Source organism: Vulpes lagopus, chromosome 3, assembly GCF_018345385.1.
Source record: "Vulpes lagopus strain Blue_001 chromosome 3, ASM1834538v1, whole genome shotgun sequence".
NCBI lineage: Eukaryota > Metazoa > Chordata > Mammalia > Carnivora > Canidae > Vulpes > Vulpes lagopus.
The window spans coordinates 60,677,287-60,692,683 of NC_054826.1; the positions used below are offsets into that span (position 1 = coordinate 60,677,287).

The 15,397-nt window shown below is 49.7% G+C and overlaps 1 protein-coding gene across 6 annotated transcripts in view; it reads left to right on the forward strand.

The window, feature by feature from the left end:
- Positions 1-15,397, forward strand: part of DLG5 (discs large MAGUK scaffold protein 5) — a 119,550-nt gene that overhangs the window by 62,405 nt on the left and 41,748 nt on the right. For 5 of the 6 annotated variants that reach the window (XM_041748638.1, XM_041748636.1, XM_041748634.1 and 2 more), the window contains 3 exons: positions 45-228; positions 11,411-11,670; positions 12,935-13,247. In XM_041748638.1, the coding sequence (XP_041604572.1) occupies positions 45-228; positions 11,411-11,670; positions 12,935-13,247 (757 nt within the window). Of the gene's footprint in view, positions 1-44; positions 229-11,410; positions 11,671-12,934; positions 13,248-14,203; positions 14,222-14,583; positions 14,696-15,074; positions 15,345-15,397 lie in introns of those variants that run through there. The other variant, XM_041748639.1, reaches the window with a different exon arrangement.

Sequence of the window (15,397 nt, forward strand, 5' to 3'; positions counted from 1 at the left end):
GGGTGGAGGCTGGCTGGGCTTCACCGTGTGTATGGGGGTTGTAGCACACTCCACAGCCGGCTCCTGAGCGACCAGACCCAGCTGAAGGACGATGTGGACATGCTGAGGCGGGAGAATGGACAGCTGCTGCGGGAGCGTAACCTGCTGCAGCAGTCTTGGGAGGATATGAAGCGGCTCCATGAGGAGGACCAGAAGGAGATCGGTGACCTCCGGGCCCAACAGCAGCAGGTAGAGCCAGGCAGGGTGGCTGGGGGCACACCAAAGTTGGGCATACTCCCACCCCCATCCATCTTCCCACTTCCCATCCATCATCCATCCTCCCACTTCCCATCCATCCTCCCACCTCCCATCCATCCTTCCACCCATCATCCTTCCTTCCACCCATCATCCATCTTCTAACCCATCATCCATCCATCATCTAGCCTTCAACCCATCATCCATTCTCCCACCTCCTATCCATCCTCCCACCCATCATCCATTCTCCCATCTCTCATCTATCCATCATCCATCCTTCCACCCATCATCCATCCTTCCACCCATCACTTATCCTTCCACCCATCACTCATCCTTCCATCCATCATGCATCCTTCCATCCATCATCCATCCTTCCACCCATCTTCCATCCATCATGCATCCTTCCATCCATCATCCATCCTTCTACCCATCATCCATCCTCCCACCTCCCATCTAACTTCCCACCCATCATCTGTCCTTCTACCCATCCTCCCACCTGCCATCTATCCTCCCACCCATCATCTATCCTCTGACCCATCATCTATCCTCCCACCCTTCATCCATCCTTCTATCCCCCATCCATCCTTCCACCCATCATCCATTGTTCTATGCATCATTCATCCACCCAGCCCCTCATCCACCCACCCATGCATCATTCATCCATCAAGCCCCTCATCCACCCACCCATCATCCATCCACCCTCCCACATACCCATGTGATCATTTAGAAAGTATTTTTGGATTGTCTGCCTAATGTGAAGTACTGGGATATCTGTGAGCAGACACTGTTGAACTCTGTAGTCCAGTGGGGGGAGACTAATGTTAGTTAAATGATCACACATATCTGTGTATCACTGTGAGTGTTGCAAGGGCTACCAGGGAGGAGGTGCTATGCAGTGGTGTTCAGTGTGTAATAGGAGTTTGGCTTAGCAGGTCTGTAACTTCCTTCCTTTGTATGGGTCATGTGCGATTTCAGATGAAGAGAAGCTTGGAAGTATTGAAGCCCTGTGCAGATATGAGAGGGAATCATTATTGTTGTTGGTTTTGGGTGGGAGCATGGCTTGCATTCCAAGTTATTTTCTTTGCCATGCTCAGCTCTTGTTTCACATGGACAGGCATGAGCAGTGGGCCAGTCAGAAAACTGGCTTGCTGTGAGTGCCGTTGGCCAGTTCTTCTCTTGTAGCTCACAGACGGAACTGCCCTGGCCCATTGCAGGGGCCACGGCCACCTTCTGTGTGCATCGATGGTTGTGTGTTTGGGGTTGGAAGGCAGTCCAGTGAGCGGCAGAGCATCCCCGTCCCCATCCCCATCAGAATCATTTATGGCTCCCTGAGTTAAAAGAGGACTTTGGGGCTTGCTCAGCCCAAAACTCATATGTGACAATCTGAGCCTGTCTGATGATGTAGCATGATATTGTCTCTCTTGCTTTCTTTTTCATTTACAATTCAAATGTTGTAAATTGTGAAACTGTCACAAACTTACAGAAGAGTTACAAGTACAGCACAAAGAATTTTTACCCCTTATCTTTCCGGGACAAATTGCCAACCTATGTGCTTTTTTTTTTTTTTTTTAACCTATGTGCTTTTTAATAAGGATATTTTCCTATAAGACAGTAATATAAACATCAACATAAGGAAGTTAACATTGATAGATAGCTAATACCATGTGATCAGTAGGCTCCAATTTGAGTTTTGCCCAGTGCATAAATAGTGCCTTTAATAGGAAAATGATCCAGTCCAGAATCAGGCATTGCATATAGCTGTCACGTCTCTTTGGTCTCCTTCAGCTTGGAAGAGTTCCTCAGGCTTTGACCTACATGACTTTGATGCTTTATTTATTTATTTATTTTTTACTTTGATGCTTTAGAAGATGACAGGCCAGTTATTTTGATGCATGTCCCTCCACCTGGATTCGCCGGATCCTCCTGGTTTGATTCCATTTGTGCATCTTGGGACTGTCACAGGAGTGACGCTGCCACCTTCTCACCGCATCTTAGAGAGTGGCACTTGGTTGGATAGGACCCATTACCTGTGGTGTTCCCTTTGATCACTCAGTGAAGGTGATGCCTCCAGGCTTCTCCCCTGCAGAGTTCATTGTTTTCCCCTTGCCCGGCTGTCTGACTGTCTCTATGTAGATTCATGATTTCCTGCTTTATTCAGTGGGTTTGGGATTCATTGTGAACACTTTCTTGCTCTCTGGCACAAGAAGATGTCCCAGGCTCGTTTCATTTCCTGCCCTCGTCCTGGGAATCAGCCATTTCCCCAAGGGGTCCTTACTCCTTTTAGTAGAGGATGGTACTTAGGAGTGAGATCCGAACGCCAGGTGTGCATAGAGCTAGTGGGGTATCACTGTTCCCAGGTCGTCTCAGTAGCCAGAGTAGGGGCTATCTCAGTACCCCATGCCCCACTTACATCTCTGTTTCCAGGTCTCTGTCTCTCCTGCCCCCTCATATATCTGTATCTACAATACATAGCATATATATTGAAAACTGTGAGTTTGCACTAACAATCCCAGTTCCAGTCCAATGCCACAATACCGTAGGTTCATTCTAGTTGCCTCCCTTCCTGTTTTTGTCAGCTCCCTCTTACAGCAGCGGGAAACCAGCTGAGTGTGTGCCTTCTCTGCCCTGGGGCCGGGAGTGCTGGCCCTACCTCCCTGTCTTTACCTTTACCCACCGGTTCCTTGCTCCTTTATTTATGGGCATTTTTCCCCCTGTCTAAATTTGGCTCAGCCTTTTGACTTGGGTTTAGCTTGGATTTTATATTTCTTTGAGTGATTTCTCATTTCAGATGTATTCCTGGCTTCATCTCAGCCTAAAGAAAGTTCCATGGCCTTGCTAGAAAGTGGCAGAGTGGGACTTTTTTCAGGGTAGCAGGCTTGGTCTCTTATGTCGCCCTGGAGGTTAGATGATGTCGCATATAAAGCAGTGGCACCGTGTGCCCACCGGTGTGAAGAACTCTATAAGTGTCTGCTGTCCTTCTTGCTTTTGTCCTAGGCCTCTCAAGCCTGGGCTATAATCTGCCCTCCTAGGGATGTGGAGTGGTCGCCATAGCCCCCATGCCCTGCTGGGGGTGGGGTGGAAGGTGGGGCAGCTACTCTGCGATCCCTTCGGCAGTTCCACAGACAGGTAAACATACAGTTCCCAGATGACCCGGCAATTGCACGTCGAGGTGTAGTCCCAAGAGAATTGCAAACACACGTCCACAGAAACAGCTGTAGTGTCAGTGTCATAGCGGCAGCATTCAGAACAGCCAGAACATGGAAACGGTCCAGCTGTGGTCTGCTCTAAATGGCGGAATATGAACATTCAGCATAAAAACAGGTGACGCATTGACACTTGCCGCTATCTGGATTAACCTGGAAAACCTGGTGCTAAATAGAAGCCAGTCACAAACAACCACACGGTGTCTGATTGCATTTGTATGGAAATGTCTGGAACAGGGGATTCCACAGAGACTGTAGGGAGACGGTTGTTTGGGGCGGGGCAGAAGGGTGGGGGGGAGGGAGGGGGAGTGCTGATGGGCACGGGAGTCCTTGAGGGCGGGGGATGACAATGTGCCGGGATTACATAGTGGTGGTTACCGCACAACCTCGCACAACCTCGTGGATTTACTGCCTGGTAAGTGTGCCGGCTCCACTGACTGGGGCCTTGATTGGGTGAATCGTACAGTGCGTGACTTCTATCTCAGAAAAACTCCAATTACCACCTTTTCATCAAAGAAAGTCTGCCCTCATGAGGCGTAAAGTTTCATGGGCTCCCAGTTCTCTCTTTCCTGAGGACTTTCACAGCTCAAACAAACATCGGGACTGAGATTGCTCTCTCCCTTCCCCCCCTTTTCCTGTTCTCCCCACAGATGACATGGGAAGGTGACTCGCCCTCCCCTCCAGCCTGTGCCTCGTGCCTCGTTCTCCTGTCCTTTCCTACAGCTGTGACCCTTGGAGGCTAGTTTGTTAAGGGTGGCCAATGAGGTTCCTCAGTTCTCTTCAGCTGGACCCGTGTCCCTTGGCAAGTGCCACCTTAGGACCACACGAGGACAGGAGGCTGGCCACTGCGGGGGGGGTGGGGGTGGGGGTGGGTAAAGGTGCACCTCTGAGCTGCCTGGGCCACCACTGGGCTGTGGGAAGCTCATTCCTGGGTGGGCCAGCAGGAGAGGAAGCAGGGGACATGGGGGTGGCCACAGGTTTCCTCCCCACGGGGCCCCAGGGCAAAGGTTGACCTCCCTGGACAAGGCTGGTTTTGTTGCCTGGCTCCTCCCATGCCTTGTTAACTTGGAGAGGCCCTTGCGGGGTAAATGGTGCTGTTTGACTTGCGTGTTTGCTTGAGAGATTTGTGGGGCTCCGCAGCCCTCCGCATGATTTATCTCTGAGGAAATGAGGCACCCCTAGCCGGGAGGGGTGCCACAGGTCTGGGGCTTGGGGCCTGGGCCCTCTCCCCAGCTTTGCCAGTGTGCATACGTGTGTTTGCATGCATTTGTGGTGGGGGAGGTTTGCAGCCTGGCAGCTCCATCTCCAGGCCCCTCAGAATGTGCCGTCTGGATTCTTCTCTGTTGCTTCTGAAATGCCCAGGAGAGCCTGGGCAGACACTGCCAAGCCTTGGTTGGGGGAGCAACATAGAGGATCTTCTTTCTTTACTACTGTGATGCATGTTCTTTAGTTAAAAAAGAAAAAAATCCTGCAAACAGTAAAGTAACCCACTCCCACCTCAGCTTTTGGTGATTCCTAAAAGTTGACTTATTTTCTCAGATATCCCAGGAAAGGAGTTTCTTCGTTTCCTTATTGAAGCCCAGAGGGACGAGTGTTTCTTACCAGTGTAGAGATGGGGGCCATTCTCTTGTGGCATCCCTCGGCTCAGCGGCCCCCCTCCTGTGTGGGTGGAACCAGACCCTCAATGTGGGCCCCCCCAAGCCCTCCCTGGGGGGCCACTTCCTCCCCGTCCTCACAAGCTGAGGGGAGTCATCTCTAAAGACTTCCATGCCTGCCTCAGATGAGTTGTTTGCTGCCTGTCTCTTGAGAATTCTGGGCCGAATTAGATACTCTCTCTCACTTGGAATTCCACTTGCCTTGCTGGAAAGCTAAACATTTGCATGTGTGTGCACATGTGTGCACAAAGGATGAACTATCTAATAAGACTATAATCATCTGATTATAGAAAGGAAAAATTCTATACTAAATAGGATAGATTTCAATTCTCCGGAGTTAACTATGACCATGATTTTTCCAAACTTCTTCAGAGGCTGTGATCACATTGACCCAGGCATGATTCTGAGCCCTGCTTGTAGAGGAAAGTTGAGAAGTGTTTGGGGGCCCGTGAGCCTCTTTGAGTGTCTGGATGCTGTCCTGTGGAAAGGGATCCTTCTACGTGACTAGGGCTAGAATGGGAACAAGAGGGTAGGAGTTGAGGAAGGCGAATTTTAGTCGAAATAGGCAAGACCTGGTCCTGCGAGTGTTCACCTGGGGGTAGGGCCGTGGCCAGAACAACACAGGCTGTGAGCCTGAGGGTCCCAGGTCCCACCACGTGATCAGAGCTGGACTGTGAGCATCAGAAGGGATTTCTGGGTCTGCGCTAGGGTTCTCCCTAACGCTGTCTCCCCGGATCTTGTGACCATCCTGGCATCCAGTTCACGGCCCTGGATTGTCAGGCAGGCTCCAATCCAAGCTCCTCACGGTTGGAGCATTTGGGGGACTGTTTCCCAGGGAAGAAAGGTCAAGCCATGGTGTAGACCCCAGAGTCTGTTGTGGACTTGTGAAGATAGCAAGGCCCAAGGTGAGGGCTTTGTGCTGTGTCAAGGCTGCGATTAGAACTAGTTTGTTTCTTGATGAAGCTCAGATGTGGCAACTGCAGGAGAGCCTCGGCCGATCTACCCAGGGCTGCCACCTAGCGGGCGAGTCTGAGAACGACAGCAAGGCCTTTGCAGAAACCAGTCTATGCCTTTGGAGCCAGTGGGGTTGGTTCTCACCTGGCTTAGGGGATGATTAGAGTGTCAGACATTTGAAGTGACTTATTTATTTAATTATTATGTATTTATTTTTAATATTTGATTTATTTATGCATGAGAGACAGAGAGAGGCAGAGACATAGAAGCAGGCTCCCTGCGGGGAGCCTGATGCGGGACTTGATCCCAGGACCCCAGGATCACACCCTGAGTGGAAGGCAGATGCTCAAGCAGTGAGCCACCTAGGTGTCATTTTTTTATTTTTTTTAAAAATATTTTATTTATTTAGTTATTTAAGGGAGAGAGAGTGTGTAAACATGAGCCAGTGTGGGGTGGGCAGGAACAGAGGGAGAAGCAGACTCACCACTGAGCACAGAGCCCAATGTGGGACTGGATCCCAGGACCCTGAGATCATGACCTGAGCCAAAGGCAGACACTTATCAGACTGAGCCACCCAGGTGTCCCTTGAAGCAATTTTTAATTGTAATGTTTGAGGTATGTCCACAAGTTAGGGCAGCCCAGTCTAGAAGCTGGACCTTTTCCAGACACAGGTGGAGCTATACTGATTGACCCAGAAGACAAGAGAACTCTCCATTTGCTCTTTGTGTCCTGGGCACCTGTGGACATGAGTCCCTGTGGGATGCTCCTCTGTGTCATGGGCACTACAGAGGATGACGTGCTTGGTGTCCTCCAGCCTTCACTGTCTGCACCTGGAGACGTTCAGCTGTCCTGTTTATTCTGGACTGGGACTCACTTTTCATTCAGTGATTTATGGAAAACAATAATGTATGTCCCCATCTCACAGAAAAGATATTCCAAGTAGTTTAAAGATTTAATGTGAAAAGTAAAACTGAAATTTTTTAGAAAAAATAATATGAGTATCTTCATGATCTCAAGGTAGGAAGGAGCTTCTCAAATAAAACAACCAAAGCCCAAACCAAAAAGGCAATGATTGATAGATTTTACTGTATCAAAATGGGAAACTTGGTATAACATAAGACTCAGATTGGGAGAAGCTTTTGTAATATATACAGCTGGGAAAGGATTAGTACCTAGAATTAATTGTTAATTAATTAATTTTTAAAAGATTTTTTTTATTGGGGCCCCTGGGTGGCTCAGTCAGTTAAATGTCTGCCTTCAGTTCAGATCGTGATCTCTGGGTCCTGGGATTGAGCCCCACACCAGGCTCCCTGCTCAGTGGGGAGCCCGCTTCTCCCTCTGCCCCTCCTTGCGTGTGCTTGCGCATGTGCTCTCTCTCTCTCTCTCATTTAAATAAATTAAATTTATTTATTTGAAAGAGAGCATGCATATGCACACGGGGTGGGGGGCAGAAGGAGAGGGGGAGAAGGTCCCAAGCAGACTCCACACCAAGACTAAAGCACCCAGATGCCTCAGTACCTGGAATTTACAAATAAGCCTTCTAGAAAGAAAGGAAGAGAGAAAGGAGCAGGTGAAGGAGAGGGGAAGGCAAATCAAAGGATATGACAAGACAATTTATAGAAGAGAAAATGTATAAAATCAGTGAATAGGAGACATAAGGAGAATTGCTCTATCTTTTTAGTAATTGGGAATGCAAGTTAAAAGAGCCCTTATTTGTCTGTGAGTTTGGCAATACTGTCAAAAAAATCTGACTTTCACCACAGCCAAGAGGTAGAAACAACTCACATCCTTTGACAAATAAATGGATAAACAAAGCACAGTACATATGTACACTGAAATATTATTCATTTTTAAAAAGAAATACTAAAAAATAAAATAAAATAAAATAAAATAAAAAGAAATACTGTCACATGCTACAGCGTGGGTGACCCTTGAGGACATTGTCCTAAAGGAAATAAGTCACAGAAAGAGAAATAGTGTACGATTCTGTTTGTTTGAGGCACTTAGAGTCTTCAGACTCATAGAAACAGAAAGTGCAGGAGGGTGGGTGCCAGGGCTGAGGGAGGGGGGAACTGGGAGTTGTTTGATGGGGACCGAGTTTCAGTTTTGCAAGATGAAAAAGTTCTGGAGGTGGATCACACGACAGTGTCAATGTACGAAACACGACTGTAATGGACACTTCAAAATGTAAAAAATGGTGGAGACCGTTACGGAGACCGTTACGGAGACCATGGACGTGTCCATCAAATGGAAAAAGAACATGTGATGTGCTCATGCAGTGAAGTACTACCTGGCATCCCTTCCCTGGGTCTCCAGAGCAACATGGAATCAACAGGAGCACCTCTAGTAAGAAGCATTAGGAATTTTCATGAAGGATCCCTGGGTGGTTCAGCAGTTTAGCACCTGCCTTTGGCCCAGGGTGTGGTCCTGGGGTCCTAGGATCGAGTCCTGCATGGGGCTCCCTGCATGGAGCCTGCTTCTCCCTCTGCCTGTGTCTCTGCCTCTCTCTCTGTGTCTCTGATGAATAAATGGATAGAGTCTTTAAAATAAAAAGAAAAAAAAATTTCATGAATACATAGGTAGTATAAAATGTTGTGCATGGAGATGGGTGGCAGCAAATTTAGGGGAACGATTCATTCTGGAGGGCAAGAGAGGGGTGCTAGATACAAGAATGCAGCAGGGGACTTAGCAACACCTGTGATGTTTTATTTCTTTGGAGAGCAATTTGAGACATGTGACTGACAAGATATCAGGATTAGAACTAGGTGGCAAATTACATTGTATGTGCTGCTTTTTCTGTAGGTTTAGAAGATATTCTATTTTGTTTTTGTTTTTGTTTTCAGAAAAAGACATAAGATGATAGAATGGGCTTAGTGGTTGTTTTCTGAGGGATTTCTATGTTTGCAGCTCTGATCTGCCACAGTGAAGTATTTTTACCAAACAAGGTTTTATTTTATTTTATTTTTTAAAGATTTTATTTATTCATGAGAGACACAGAGAGAGAGGCAGAGACACAGGCAGAGGGAGAGGCAGGTTCCCTTTAGGGAGCCTGATGTGGGACTTGACTGGGGATCATGCCCTGACCTAGAGGCAGAGGCTCAACTGCTGAGCCACCCAAGTGTCCCAACAATGAAGATTTTAACTGCCCAAGGAACCCATGTACTGTTTGTTTGGTTATTTATTTAAGATTTATTTATTTATTCATGAGAGACACAGAGGCAGAGGGAGAAGCAGGCTCCCTGCAGGGAGCTCGATGTGGATGCAGGACTCGATCCCAGGACCCCAGGATCACGCCCTGAGCCAAAGGCAGATGTTTAACCACTGAGCCACCCAGGTGTCCCCATGTACTGTCTTTTAAAATGAGTTTGGATTTCAGTACCCTTGTCTTGTAAGATTTCCTTTGAAGGAAAGAGTTTTGCTTTAAAAGAGAAGGAAGGAAGGAAGGAAGGAAGGAAGGAAGGAAGGAAGGAAAGAAAGAGAAAGAAAGAAAGAAAGAAAGAAAGAAAGAAAAAGAAAGAAAAGAAAGAGAAGAAATAAGACAAAGGGGAAAAGACTGGCCACCCTGACCGAGCCGATTTCCAGGGTGCCCTGCCTCCCCAGCAGTCTGCCATCCTGGACTTACATGTGCTTACATGTCCTAGAGGAATAGGCTCCTTCTCCTTGTCTCCATGATTTTGATTTTAGCTCTGACTTGTTCATCGTATTTACTGAGGGCGAACCCTCGCTTCCGAGGGAGTATTCGGTAGTCCCAGATTCTGGTTCTTGAGACTGTAGAAATCTGATAACTCAGGGTCTGTGCTGAATATGCAGATAATTCCCGGCCTGTTGCATTTGGAACGGTCAAGCAGGCTTTTCTGGTTGAGTCCTATCATTTGAGGAATAAGGAAACCGAAACTCAGAGATGTGGAGTGCCCACCCAAGGGCTCAGATCCCCTGAGGTGCTTAGCAGAAGTCAGCAGGCCCCTGGCAATCGATGAACTCATCTGGGTTTTTATTCTTTATTTTTTTTTTAATTTTTATTTATTTATGATAGACACACACAGAGAGAGAGAGAGAGAGAGAGAGAGAGAGAGAGAGAGGCAGAGACATAAGCAGAGGGAGAAGCAGGCTCCATGCACCGGGAGCCCGACGTGGGATTCGATCCCTGGTCTCCAGGATCACACCCTGGGCCAAAGGCAGGCGCTAAACCGCTGCGCCACCCAGGGATCCCGGGTTTTTATTCTTTAAACCAGCACCTTGAATGAACTTGAGTATCTGTAATTTTCAGTAGGATACTGTTTTACTTAAAATCCTCCCATGGTTCCCATCTTACTCTGGATACAGCTTTTGTTTGCTATGAGCCTTGAAGCTGTGCCCACGTCTGCAGCCTCAGTTTGAATCCACTTCTTGTTCATTGGGCTCTGACTGGAGCCCTGCCCTTCCCTTCTCTTTGTGCCTAGAATGTGTGTGGGGGTTCCTGCCTCAGGGCCTTTGCACTTGTTTGTCCCTGTGTGCTCTAACTGCTGCTCTTCATTTGCATCTAGACTCAGGAGTCACTTTCTCAGAGAAGCCTCCTTAAGCATTAGCCCCTCTATCTTTTCTCAGTAGCCCTTATTATACTTTGAACTTATTTTATTTATTATTTTTAACTCTCTCTCTCTCTCTCTGTCTCTCTACTTACCTGTCTGTTTATATCCTCCCAGGAGGATAAAGATCCACAAGCCACAGTCTTTATGTGTCCTGTCCAGCATCATCAGTGCCTAGAATATATTAGATACCTGTGTTGAGGGGTCTTTAGCACCTCCCCCAGGTTTGGTGATTTGCTAGGATGACTCACAAAACTCAACATGTAATCATACTCAGAGCTAAAATTTATTTCAGTGAAAACACACGAAGCAAAATCAACCAAAGGAAGAGGCACATGGGGCAAAGTCCAGAGGAAATCAGGTGCTGATTTCCAGGAGGCTTCCCCTGTAGAGTCACACGAATTGTGACCTACTGCCTGCCCAAGGAATTTACTGGGGTCCTGCCTCCCAGGAACCCTCTGCCCTGCATGTACTGGGATTCTGGACTCCCGGAAGAAAGCAAGGAGCCCATCAGGTTCCCAGATGCCAGCCAAGGGTCAACTTGCCAGCAGGCCTCTTAGGATAGAAGTCCCCAGTCTACTTCGGGGGTTCCATTCTACACACTTAAGAAACATTTGTGGATGAGGAAATTGACCAGTGTGAGTGCAGGGCCTGTGGAATCAGACTTTAGGATTCCTAATCTCCCTCCTCGGTCACCAGTACTACTTGCAGACAGATAGACAGACAGACGGAGAGTGGTGGGAGTCTGTCCCACCTCCTGTCCTCAGGCCCTTGGTAAGTGTGACTCTCTGGTCCCCAGGTGTTGAAGCTCAACGGGTCATCAGAGATTCTCAATAAGCTGTATGACACGGCCATGGACAAGCTGGAGGTGGTCAAGAAGGACTACGATGCCCTGCGGAAGAGGTACAGCGAGAAAGTCGCCATCCACAACTCCGACCTGAGCCGCCTGGAGCAGCTGGAGGAAGAGAACCAGCGTCTGTTGAAGCAGACGGAGATGCTGACGCAGCAGAGGGACACGGCCATCCAGCTGCAGCACCAGTGTGCCCTCTCCCTGCGGAGGTGAGAGCCGCCCTGCCCGTCCCCCCGTGTGCGGGGAATGGCCAGAGGGCCACACGGGCTTCCTTTGCCGCAGGCCCACTCTCCTTTATGGGCTTATTGCTGGCAGCCAGGCTCCCAGCCACTTGCAGGGGGTAAAACAAAACAAAAAAAAAAAAAGGGAGGGGGGGCTCTAGTGACTCTGCCTTTTTTTTTTCCCCTGCCTTTTTATTCAAAAAATATTTTTGGGGTATTTGGGGAACATTTTGTTGGCACTCCATGTGGCTTGGGAATTGTGTTCCTTCCTCCCATCCAAATAGCTCTGGGTGTTCTGACCATCCTATTTCTTAGGTCTCCCCACAAGCCTCTTCCCTCTGTGTCACCTACCCACCCAGCAAATAGAATTAATTGCCCTCAGCATTGTTTCTTCTAAAATTTCATTTTTAAAAATGTATATATAATCTGTGTGTGTGTGCGTGTACATGTATCTCTGTATATCTGTATGTATCTCTTTCTATATATACACCTGCCCTCAAACAGCATTTTGTAACGTGTGTTCCTATGGAACACCAGTTCCCTGGAGCATTCATTGGCATCCCATGCAAGGTGTTCTCTGGAGATAGAAAGGATTAGGAATTGCTGAATTACACTCAGACAGGAGTCTACATTGCAGGACTTCTCAGAGCCTTCACTCTGGTACCCTGCACTAGCTGCTCCAGGACGGGACAGTGTTTCCCAATGTAAGCCATTAGAGAACACACTTTTTTTTAATGGAGTTCCATGAAGAATTGGTATTCTAAAGAACATGCTTTGAGAAGTGCTGCTGGAGAGCTGTGGGTTCTGGCTCGCAGGGTTGTTTCGATGGAAGGTGCCTCCTGGCCTGGAGGGACCGAGCTGTCGTCTTGCACCAGTCACCCACACCAGGCCTTATCGTCTGTATCTGGAAAATGAGGTGGTCAGACTAAATGATCATTAAGGCCAGTCTTACCTTTCATATGCTGTGTTTCTAGCATTGTTTTCTTTTTATTCTTAAAAAACAATGTTACTTGGCTATGGGAGAAATACACTGTTATTTCTAGTAGAGCCGAGGGCATGAAGTCCTCAGATCAACTTCTGGTGTTGGTGGAAGGCTGAGAAAAATTCCAGGTCCGGGGGCACTGGCACTCGGTGACTTTCCTCTCTGAGCGGTGTGGATGACCTCACTCGAAACTTCATGCTTGACTGTCCAGGACAGCGGAGCTGCTGGGCAGGTCCCCGCCCCCGTGCCCCAGCTGCCTCTCTCCCCCAGGTTTGAGGCGATCCACCATGAGCTGAACAAGGCCACAGCCCAGAACAAGGACCTGCAGTGGGAGATGGAGCTGCTGCAGTCGGAGATGACTGAGCTGAGGACCATGCAGGCAAAAATGGCCAAAGAGTCAGAGAAGTACAAGGAGGAGCGGGACGCAGTGTACAGCGAGTACAAGCTCATCATGAGTGAGCGTGACCAGGTCATCTCCGAGCTGGATAAGCTGCAGACTGAGGTGGAGCTGGCCGAGTCCAAGCTCAAGAGCAGCACGTCTGAGAAGAAGGCCGCCAGCGAGGAGATGGAGGCGCTGCGGCAGGTGAGCAGTGGGCAGCTGGCCTCCCAGCCTCTGAGAAAACGACGCGAGAGTGGGGCTGGGGTGGCCACCGTGTCCCGCACTGGTGGCCTCTTCCTGAGTCAGAGCAAAGGGCTTCTCCTGTTAGGGCTGCAGGCTGGCTAGGTTATGGGATGTCGCCTGGGAGGCTGCTGAGCTCACACCTGGGGCCCAGCTCCAGCCTGGGCTGCAGGGCATGCAAAGGGATGTCTGGCTGTGGTCCGGGCCTTGGAGCTTACAGTGGTGCAAGTAAGTCAGGTGATACACACAGACGTGTGTGCTCCGTGCACAGACGCTCTCACACCCCAGGTGGTGGTCGAGGGCGCGTAGGTCAGCCTGGTGTTGGCGGTCACTGCATGTCTCAAAGACTTGTCCATTGGTAAGATCCCAAGGCCAAGTACCCAAAGCCATTGATACCTTTGGCCTTCTGAATCCAGAAGAGACCCCTCAGATTTCTTTCCTTTTCCCCTTTCCTGGCCCCCAAACATCTGAGGAGTCTGCTCCTTAAAGATCTGAAGTCCTGCTGGGGGGAAGCTGTGCCAGGCTGAGCCCAAGGGGCTTTAGGCCTTGCTCCCTGGGGGACATGCCTCCAGTGTCAGGGGCTGGGCTAGAGTAGTACCAGAATCGGGCCACTGAGCTGGACTCCTGGGTGATCAGCAGGGGGTCTCTCCATCTTTCTTGCCTGAGCCACCTTGACCTCGTTGCTGACACGGTTTCCCTGTAAGTCCAGGTGAGCCCTGCTGGGGCTCGTGTGAGCTCGTGGATTTGCTGTTTGAGGTTCCCTTCCCGTTCTGTTGTGTGTGGCTTCGCTTAGAACTGCTGAACTGATCACGGCTGACTTTTTCCCACTGAAAGAGTCCTCTGCTCCTGCCCCTCCATTCTCCTGCTCTGCAGGTCAGGATGTAGCCTTCGAGACTGGTCTGTGAGGAGCAAAAAGCAAGGTGTTAATGGTCAGACAGGTAGGTGGGGGCAGCGTGCGTTACATGGTTGTGGCCAGAGCCCTCCAGATGGAGCACGGGCAGGGCTGGCACCCGAGGGGTGGCCGGGACTCTGAGTCTCTCTGCAGATAGGGATGCAGAGATGTCCTGGTGGTGCAGGGGGCCGTGGGCATGCAAGGGGCAAGGGCTCGTCCTGGAGGAGATGCACTCCTCAGTCACGGGTCCTCTGGCCTCTCTGGGCCTCAGTTTCCTCTACAAAATGTACATGAGAGCAGTGCCTCACAGGGTAGTTGTTTACTTTGTCATTAAGATCATCACGCCCATCATCCTGATCCTCCTGCCCTGTTAGGACCTGTGTGAACCCTAGGACGTTGTTTTTATAGGCAAAAGTGGGCCAAATAAGAGCGATTTCATACGACGGATGGGAGTGAGACTTCTCCAGACCTCGAAGGCGAAAGCCTCATGAAAAGGACTACCTGCTTTGATGAAACCTTTGTAAGGGCACGATGAGGGAGGTTTTAATAAGCAAAGGTCGTGGACTAGAACTTGGTCATTGTCCTAGAGAAACCATCCCCTCATTTTCACAATGCTGGTATCTGAATTATTGGGGAAAATGTTGCTACTAAATAAGAAAACAAAACGGTGAAGAAGCAAACTTTGAGTCAGTTGCTAAAGGGAACCGTCCAGGAGAACATGTGACCCGCCGAGAGGGGGTCGGACTGCAGCGCCCTGGTTCCGGGGTTGACTGGCTTCCCTCAGTCTGTCGACCCCGCTCCCCTGCCCTAGCACTCAGTGTCCTGGCTCCTGGGCCTTCGCAGGGGGCATTGGCTGGGTGTCAAGCGTGCCTGTCAGCTGAGGCAGGAATCTCTTCTAGGCACTGTTCCGAGTCAGCAGGCTGGAGAGGAGAAGCCCCGCTCCCACCCAGCGCCTTCCAGAGCTGGAACCCTCGGCTCCTGCGGCTGAGTTTGGCCACTCAGAGCACACCTGCCGGAGGAGGCCAGTCGTGGCCTTGGCCTCTGGCCCTGAGGTGTGGTGGGAGCGCCTTCCCTCCCAGGCCCGACCCGTGCTGGGGTCCGTGGAGGCTGGCCTGGGGCCCGCTGCCTCCCTGATCGCAGGACTCTGCTCATTGCGCTCAGCGGAGGAGGTGGTGCCCTTTCTTCCCACAGACTCTGTTCTCTGCCCCCTCCCCTCCCCTGT